We start from the raw sequence: 10,392 nt of genomic DNA on the forward strand, positions 1-10,392 counted from the left end.
TAATAATAATAATAATAATAATAATAATAATAATAATAATAATAATAATAATAATAATAATAATAGTAATAGTAATAATAATAATAATAATAATAATAATATATATTTTCTGGTTCAACCGATATTTATATTAATATGCATTCTTGAGAAAGAAAATGCTATAATTGTTAGCACTAGATTTAGTGATACTGCACACACATATAGAAGAGAGCTATAATGAATTATTGTTCATTGTATCACAACGCATAAAAGTATTATTCTCACCGTAGAACAATCTTTATATTATTATTCACTATTCTTTCCGGTCCTTATTAAGTAATTTTGGTATTTTTTTTATGGTCCACAATATTTGATTTTTTCAGATATTAAGAAGGAATTAACTTCTTGTTTCCAAAGTTTCCCTTGGAGTAAAGAGTCTAGGAGTAGTTTATTATATTTCCAACGAGCAAATGAAGGTTAATATGGTTAATTTCGTTGTTAATTAATGCTAAAAGATAAATTTCTTAATATGTGTGAAAATAGCCAAAAAATCACGACTAGGGGGATACTATGAATAAATGATTGCTCGTGGCATTTACCAAACAATCCCTAATTGAATAAATGATTTCGTAATTATCGCTTGATTTATGAAAGAAAGAATGATGCAGGTAGATAGAAGTCGTAGGAGTTCCCGACGATGGGCAAAATGATTCATTTAGAAAAGATCCGATACCAAGTAAGAGCGCACTAGCTGGTTGGTGTGAATAATAAAGTCTTAAGTCAGTCTTTTTGGAACGCCACATCCTAGAATAGCTACATCCTTCTGCCCGCCCATTTTGTCTCGCCCTAAATAGAATGGCTCTCTTAGTTACGCTACGCCCCGACTCGAGTCCCCACGTCCGCTTTTCTCCGCCCGCAACCCAATAAGTTGGCAAAGCCAACACAAGATTAGGGTCGTCCCCTTCATTCTATGTTGACCCCGGCCCGGGCTGGCTTCTTGGGAAGCCCGTTCCCACCGTGCTCACGACCCGGCTGGCCTACCAACAGTAGTGGGAATTCTTCCGTTCCCTGGTCAAAGACTTGGTTGGATGCGAGATCTGTTCCACGAGGAGCGGTACAAACGTAGATGATATAATCACAACCTCTCTTTTCGTACTGCTAGGGATGCTTAACGCAACTTCGCCAACTGAGGATTAGTTCAAATGCTATCAGGAGCAGAAAACCTGCAGTGACTTTAATATAACTACGTCACAATTCCTTTGTTTTAATTTTGTTATGTCACTTGGAAGAACTAATTTGACATAATTCTGCCATTCAACTGCAAGCAGTATTTCAATAAGTTGTATTATTTTTAGTAGAATTTTCTTTCTCAGAAAAAAGAAATAAAAGGATATAAATAGAAGTGTACCAACTTGAGCAGAGATCCCTCTTTAATTTGATCGAAAAACATAGATACTATACTTATCGGTCTATAGTTTGTGTATACACTAATTTTACATTGAAGACCATTTTTCATGTAGAGAAAAGCCTAGATTTTAAACTTCTCACAAGATCTCTTCAATGAGCTCATAAATGTAGACTCGTAGAGCTATATGTCGTATAACAAATCATGGAGTACCTGAAACTGATATAGCTCAAGTCCACAAATTGACCATCGAACAAGTTACTTCTATGAAAAGTTGTCCGCTTCTTCTATAAAATAATACAAAGCACTAACTTATTAAGTTCGGGCCCGGGCTCAGCACGGGTCATTCTCCATTGGTAATTTTAGATGCTTGAGTAAGCGTATTATCATGTTCAAATCTCAACGGAGATAAAAACACATTACGTTATTCTTTTCCAAAGGCGGAGCCCTTGTTAGAAGGTTGGTGGAACTGTACAGAGAGAGGAAGAAGGATCTGCACATGGTGTTTATTGACCTAGAGAAAGCGTATGGCAAGGTTCCTAGAGAAGTTTTCTAGAGATGCCTGGAGGCAAAAGGTGTATCGGTTCCCTATATTATGGCGATTAAGGACATGTATGATGGGGCTAAGACTCGGGTTAGGACAATAGGAGGTGACTCTGAGCATTTTCCGGTTGTAATGGATTTACACCAAGGTTCTGTACTCAGTCCGTTCTTATTCGCCTTGGTGATAGACGCGTTAACACACCATATTCAAGGGGATGTGCTATGGTGCATGCTATTCGCCGATGACATAGTTTTAATTGATGAGTCGCGAGCCGGTGTTAACGAGAGGCTCGAAGTTTGGAGACAGGCTCTTGAGTCTAAGGGTTTCAAGCTGAGCAGGTCGAAGACGGAATACCTGGAGTGTAAGTTCAGGGCTGAGCCAGGGGGAAGTGGGCATGGATGTGAGGCTTGATTTGCAGGTCATCCCGAGTAGAGGGAGCTTCAAGTACCTTGGTTCGGTTATCCAGGGGGAGGGGAGATTGACGAGGATGTCACACACCGTATTGGGATTGGATGGATGAAGTGGAGGTTAGCATCTGGAGTCATGTGTGACAAGAGAGTGCCAGCGATACTCAAAGGTAAGTTCTATAAAGCGGTGGTTAGACCAGCCATGATATATGGGGCTGAGTGTTGGCCTGTTAAGAACTCACATATCCAGAAGATGAAAGTAGCAGAAATGAGGATGTTGCGGTGAATGTGCGGGCACACTAGGATAGACAAGATTAGGAATAATGATATTCGGGAGAAGGTGCACGTGGCTCCCATTGATGACAAGATGCAGGAAGCGAGGCTTAGATGGTTCGGACATGTTCAGAGGAGAAGCCCAGATGTTCCGGTACGGAGGTGTGAGCGGCTGGTTGTGGAGGGCACAAGAAGAGGTAGAGGGCGGCCTAAGAAGTATTGGGGAGAGGTGATCAGGCAGGATATGGCGAGGCTCCAGATTTTCGAGGACATGACACTTGATAGGAAGATGTGGAGGTCGAGTATTACGGTTGTAGGTTAGGAGATAGTTGAGTCGTGCCTTACTTCGTACCATTGTGGGACTAGCCATGTAGGATTTTTGTCGAAGATAGCTAGTGGTAATGTTGTGTCTTACTATTTTGCTTTTCAGTGCAGGTCCTATTTACTAGCTATCGCTTTTGCTTTGCTTCTTTCTTCTAGATTTCATGGTGTTCTTATTTTTCTTATGATTGTTGTGGTGATACTAATATTGTCTCCCTTTGCTTTGCATCTTTCTTCTGAATTTCATGGTGTTCCTATTTTTCCTATGATTGCTATTGTGATACTAATATTGTCTCCTTTTTGTCCTTTTTTCCTTTTGTTTTTTTGAGCCGAGGGTCTTTCAGAAATAGCCTCTCTACTCTTTCGGGGTAGGGGTAAGGTCTGCGTATACACTACCCTCCCCAGACCCCATTAATGAGATTTTACTGGGTTGTTGTTGTTGTTATTTTTCAAAGGCGGAGCCAGAATTTGAAGTTTATGGGTGCTAAACTTGCGGCTGAATCCATAGCTCGTTATAGTTCCCGGGTTCACAATTGAATTTTATACAATTTTATTGAATTACCAAATACAAATATAGGGTTTAAGCAAAAGTTAATGGGTTCGTCCCAACCCGTACCTTATATACTCCCTCCGCCTCTGTTTTTTTCTATTTGTCAAAATCTTGGTGGACAGAGTTACCTACTCAGTTACTCAGAGCGTGTCATAATCATATCTTTCGTCACACCATCAACACCAGATTTTCTCCGTTTAGCGTGGCACTTTAGGGAGTTAATATTCTCAAACCCGCCTAAACTATACAATATTTGTCAGTTTCCTACCTAAACTATCGTATGTCCCTGAAAACCCCCTAAGCTATATCCCCATTCATAATAAAACCTCATGCTGCTTATGTGGCATATTGTGTAAAATAAATCGAGGGTGACAATAACCATTAAAATGGTCGCACCTGACAGCAACTAACGGCTAATTAGCCCCTTTTTTAAAAAACTTATATTTTCTCCTCTTTTTCTTTATATTACACCTTTCTTCTCCATTTTTTCACCTTTCTTCTCAATTTCTTCATCTTAATCCATTAGAAATTCTCTCTCTTGTTATTATTGAGTTTATTTCTTATTTTTCTCGTTTTATCCATCCTTCATTCTTACTCAAATTTATTTGAAACAAGGAACACAAAAGACAAATTCAAAGTAGCTCCGAACAAACAAATTACTAATAACAAGACAAGAAGAGAGTTAGAATAAAGAATTCAATATATTTTAATACTTACTCATCTTCTATGTTCTGTTCAGCTTTTTCTTCTCTATCTTTGTTTACCCACAAAAATTATAAATCTCAACAAACAATGACAAAACCCTAGATTTAATCCCAATTTCGAAAGCAATAATTGACAGAGAAATCGATGGTAGAAACCCTGATTAATGAAGAGAATCGCTACTTAGAGAAGGTGTCTCTCATCTCCGATGAGAGAATTTTTCGGATGAGAGCAAAGAGACCATACTTTGAGAGGAGTAAATGACGGACTAGTGTAACAAAATTCCCTTTTTTTTCACGTAATTAGATTAACATATATTAATTAAGCCTATTTTTAAGATTAACATAATTAAATATCCATGTGGATTGCCACATGGCAGGTTTAAAAATTATTTTGAGTGTGTATGACACGCACTAGTAAGAATAAAACGGTGAGGATTTATTATAAAGGGGATATAGTTCAAGGGGTTTTCGGGGACATACGATAGTTTAGGTAGGAAAGTGACAAATATTGTATAGTTTAGGGAGATTTGAGGGTATTAACTTCACTTTAGGTTTGACTTCTTTTATTTACGGACTTATTATGATTTTGTTGTTTTGTAACTTATTATATTAGCATCAGTTATTTACGTACTTCAGAGCAGTGATTGAATCTTGATATCTGGAGCTTCATTTTCGAAATCTTATGAGGTTGCGTTGTCATTGTTGGGGAAAGATATTTCAATAACTGCTTAGAATAATACTTGTATAATAAGTTACAAACGACAACGATCATACATAGTAGTTGAGATCGAAACTTTCTTCTGAAAAATAAAAACATATTAATGCTCATTGAATTCCGCAATCCTTTAGTCAGCACCATTTCCTATTTTGCATGTTTCTACGACTCATAATGATATGGAACAAGTCCTGAAATTTACATTTTATATCAATAGATAATTAAGCTCGCGTGTGTCAATCTTTTTGTTTTGTGCAATGGTGTATCTTCTTTTCGATATTCAAGCAAAATTAATCACAAATACAATTTTGAACTGGTATCTTTTTTCTAGAGTTTATGAGCACAAAGTTTGGAAGATAGCTTTGATAATAGCCATTTATGAACAAATCCATTCAAAGGGCCTATGCTATCTCAATTATAATGTTGTTGTTTTCTCGCTAGCTCTTTCACTTCTGCAACAGAGAACGTCCTTACCCCATGTTACATTTTGTTTCTTCTTAACTAGAGATGCATGCTAGCATGCAATTGCAAGAATATCCTTCAGTAGTAAATGAAGAGAAGAGGACTATGTCATCTCATATTCCACCAGCTCGAGCATGCATTAATTATTGCATGGTCCACCCTTGAATTATCACACCTACTGCAGTACTAGTGAAGTAATCCCAAACAGATAGCTATGCAACAGGATTGAAAATAAATAGATGATCAGTGGACTCAACTGTATGTAGTTAATTAAATGACAACATCTACACATTTGATCTCTTGCCATGGTTTTTCTACTACTGTATTTTTCTTTTTATAATTGAGATGACTGTGTTTTGCTTGAGCCGAGAATCTCGGAAACCACCTCTTTATCTTTATCAAGATAAGGTAAGGTTGCATACTATTGCAGCCAAACGCACACGCAAGTATACACGGTCGTCAAGTAATAAAGTGACTAAAAGTCGGATGTCGAACCCACGAGGACTTGTGATTAACTATTAACTAAATTAGACTATCCTAATTATCTAAACAAGAATTAAACCTAAAAATATTTGATTCTAAACTAATTAAATAAAAAAATATAAATAATGAACTTTGAACAGAGAAAGAGTAGATTTTTATGATATCAATGTAACGAAAACGATCTAGGGTTATGGGCTATCTAACAATCCTATTGTATTCTTTAATTGAATTGACCGACTAATTTATCTAGCTTATTGGTTGACACGGTTAATATTGCTCATAAGAATCTGTCGAGTTCTTGCCCGCCTATTCAAGCTAACCTAACGCCTATATGTCTATGGAGTTAGAATCAACAAGAACGCATTTATAATTCCTGTAAATCAACCAAGCAATGCAATTAGGTATATGTCTATCCTAACCACGAATCCGTTCCTCGATGCCCGAGTTCAAGAACTTGCTCTACTCAATCCTATATGCAATATAGAATTCCCACTTTCGAGTTCAATTCTAGATTCGTAGATAGTATTCAATTGGTGATCAAGCAATTAAATAATTAAGCGCAAGATTGAATAAATAAATCAATATGATAAATCAAGAAGGCAAAATCAATATCCGAATAATAATATTCATGAAAGAACCACAACCCTAGAATGTGAAGTTTAGCTCCACATAGACATGGTAGCCAAACTACAAATCATACAAAGAAACATAAAAATTACTAAGTTTGGGGGGAGAAAGATGGAAATTGATGAATTCCAGCCTCCACGGCGGCTCTGTGCTTGTGTTTTTTCTCTCAAAAACGTCCTCTCTCTTTTAAAATAGGTTTATGTTGGCTTTTATATGAGTTGGGGGTGTCTAGGGGTCGAAATAACCGAGTCCTAGTCGAAAAAGGACACTTTCCCGTCTTGAGCGTCCGGGGCAGCGTGGGGCGCTGGCCCTGGCGCTCAAATATTTTGGCTACTGTAAATTGCGCCACAGCCAGTGCCACACGCTGGCTGTGGCCCTCAAATCTCACTTTTTGCATTTTTGTCCCAATTTCGCTCCAATTCGCGCCTTTTCATCCCAAATTGCATCTGAATGATCCGTACACATAGAAATACCAAAATTTAGCATAAATAATCATATTAAACATCTCAAATCGTCGAGACATGAGCAAAATGTGAGGCGATATATATTAAAATATGCGTACATTAAGCCGATTATTACATACACACCTTTTGTAAGAAGTAGTTTGTTATTCTTGTGGGGAATGTGAGACTTTCCCACATCAGTAGCCTAAAGCTACTTTATGGGCCTTTTAAGTTCTTGTCCATTTTATATATTTGCTTAAGAATACACACTATTACACACTATTAAGTGTGTATTAAATTAACATTTTTATTTTTTATTTCTAAAATAGAAAATCAGTTTTATTTGAATTTAAAATTCAAATAAACAGACATCTGTTAATGAAATAAATTTACTTTTTAGAAAATGCCTGACTTTTGCTCTATAAATAAACGTGAGATTCCCTACAAAGAGATTAAAAAAAATATGCAAGTATCAAATAATGACTTGTTGTATTCTGAAGAAGATTGTATCTATTTTTTCCAAATCTGTATACGGGCAATAACTTCTTTAAGGAAAGTCGTTCTCACGCCTCAATCCTTCTCAATCGCGTTTTTCAATTATTATTTTTCTAACACCCTTCTCGTACTCCACTTGTGAAGATTCCACTTAGTTTGTTGTTGTTATTGACCTTCACATTTGACATAATTACATATGCATCCAGTATACAGAATATCATCTACCTGTATACATTAATATTCTATGCCAACTAACCCACAAAGAAAGTCATCTTAAATGTAAAGTCTGGCCATGCATTTATCTCAACTTCAAGAGTCCCCATGCCGAAGACCGTGAAGATGTCTTTTAAGTGGGGGGTCCAAAACGCAATGTCTTTTTCTAAGTTTGGTCCTTGTTTTATGGAACATAGTATATTTAATTAGCTTCAATAGTAGAGCACCATAGCAATATCTCTTCTTTAAATTATTTTAAAGTATGTGTTTTTCTTTAAAAAACATTTAACTAGAACGAGGTTAGATTATTTTATTTTTATTTATATCTTAAGATATAATTTTTTAATTGAGTATATATCATATTTATGTGTTATCTCTATCTTCAAGAATAATTATTATTAAGTATAAAATGGGAAAAATATAATTTATTTTATCTTGAACTTTTAAAATGACAAATAATTTGAGATAACTATTTTTTGAAAGCACGACAGATAATTTGAGACGGAAAGAGTATTTTTTTTCCTCAGGTTTTTTGCCGTTATTCACCTTACTGTCTTCATTAATTTCATAACTCTTAATTATTTTCCTTGTCATTTTATGCTTTTAATTTTCCATATTGTAACGTTTCTTTTACATTTACTACCGCAAAAATGCTCCTTCAAACAAGTAAGTTCGGTAGAAGTATTTAATTCATCAAAAAATATCATAGTTTTGAATTTGTCAGATTTGTAACATTATTTCTTTCTCATATATAGTGCTCCTACATATAGGTAGCTCCATTTTTTGTGTCTCTTCAATGGCTGCAAACTCTAGTAATGTAGCTGTGGTTATGGTGCCCTTTCCTGAATATGGGCACCAAACTCCATTTCTTCACCTTTCTCGTCTTATCTCTTCCTATGATATTCCAGTCCACTATTTTAGTATTGGTGCACGAAATCAAGAACTCAAACGTCGGTTACAAGGATCAAATCTTGATCAATTCCCTAACATACAATTCCATGACCTTTCAATTCCTTCAACTAAAGCTGAAAAGGAAGCGGAGGAGGAGGAGGAAGAGGAAGATGAAGACGACTATATGTCGTACTTTGCATCCTTGGAACTACTAGGCGAGCCCCTATGTTCAATTTGTCATGAACTTTTAAACACTTGTAAAAGAGTGGTGATAATCCATGACTCCATAATGCTATCAGTTGTTCAAGGTGTGATTTCAATAACCAATGTCGAGACATACATTTTTCATGTCATCTCTGCTTTCACTGTTTGTTCGTTGTTCCAGCAAGTTAGCGGTTCAGCTGAAAACTATGACTTGTTCTTACCTTTGCAACCCCACATTCCTTCATTCCAAAGTTGTTATCCACCGGAGATGCTGGAATTCATAGAGATGTTACGCGATTGGACGTTCAAATCTGGAGAAATCTTCAATACCTGTAGAGATATAGAAGGTCTGTATCTAGATGCACTCGCTAAACAAAGCGAGAAGCCATTGTGGGGTCTTGGTCCTTTGATCAATCCTGTCTATTTACAAAACGACGAGTACTCTGCTTCACCTAAAATAGTAAGCCACAGATGTATTGAGTGGCTTGATAAACAACCCAAGAATTCTGTCATCTATGTTTCATTTGGAACAGCAAGAACCTTCTCGCTTGAACAAATTATTGAGCTTGCCCTTGGTTTAGAGAGGTCAGAACAAAAATTCATATGGGTTCTAAGAGAAGCAGATAAAAAGGGGAATGATTTTACAACAGACGTTCCGAAGATTGAGTTGCCAATAGGGTTTGAAGACAGAGTAGCAGAGAGAGGAATAATAGCAAGAGACTTTGTACCTCAAATGGAAATTCTAGCACACCCTTCTACAGGTGGTTACTTATTCCATTCGGGTTGGAACTCCTTCTTGGAAAGCCTAATAATGGGAGTGCCAATGGCAACTTGGCCAATCCATTCCGATAACCCATTCAACGACGTGCTTATAACAAAGGTGTTGAAAGTTGGGCTAGTAGTGAAGGATTGGGAACACAGAGATGAATTGGTGAGAGCAAATACAATCGAAAATGGGGTGAGGGATTTGATGACTTCAACTGAAGGAGAAGAGATGAGGCAGAGAGCGATAGAGTTGAGCCAAGCTATCAAGATGTCTGTGAAAGATGGCGGCGCAACTAAGAAGCAAACGGAGTCTTTCATCGCTCACATCGCCAGATAATTAACTGGTCATTTTTGAAGATGGTGTTACAAAGTCTCTTTTGTTTGAATAATCTTGAATAAGTAATGTTAAAATGTATGATTCCAATGTTGAATAACTTAATTATAAGCTCGCACGTGTCAATCCTTTTGTTTTGTCCAATGGTGTATCCGTTGGAACCAAATTATCCTATGCACAAGTTTATGTATTTCTAATTTTTTTTATTTTATTTTGGTTAATTTTGATGTATGGTGGCAGTGCCCTCTATATCAAAACAAATGAAGATCAACATGAAAAGGCTGGCTCTACTGCCACTCCCTTTTCAGTCTGCAGAGTAGTGACATCCTCTGCATAAAAAATAAAGGTTGCTTCCTTTATATCCATTTAATGTGCATATATATGAAGACTGATAGCAACAAATCTCTCACTTCTCCCTGCAATGGTAGGCAGTCAACTTCTCCACATTCCCAAATATTCCAAATGATTCAACAATAATGGGTAGTGTGTACGTAGACCTTACCCCTACCCTGGGGTAGAGAGACTGTTTTCGATAGGCCCTCGGCTCCCTCCCTCCAAGAACTCTCCACCTTGCTCT

The 10,392-nt window shown here is 36.7% G+C and overlaps 1 protein-coding gene across 1 annotated transcript; it reads left to right on the forward strand.

Moving 5' to 3' along the window:
* Positions 1 to 8,339: 8,339 nt before the first annotated feature.
* LOC104090153 (zeatin O-xylosyltransferase-like) lies at positions 8,340 to 9,941 on the forward strand. The gene has a single exon (XM_009595206.4). It carries the CDS (start codon positions 8,418 to 8,420, stop codon positions 9,816 to 9,818), a length of 1,401 nt encoding a protein of 466 aa, XP_009593501.1. The 5' UTR covers positions 8,340 to 8,417; the 3' UTR covers positions 9,819 to 9,941.
* Positions 9,942 to 10,392: the final 451 nt, after the last annotated feature.

Source organism: Nicotiana tomentosiformis, chromosome 7 (assembly GCF_000390325.3).
Source record: "Nicotiana tomentosiformis chromosome 7, ASM39032v3, whole genome shotgun sequence".
Taxonomy (NCBI): domain Eukaryota; kingdom Viridiplantae; phylum Streptophyta; class Magnoliopsida; order Solanales; family Solanaceae; genus Nicotiana; species Nicotiana tomentosiformis.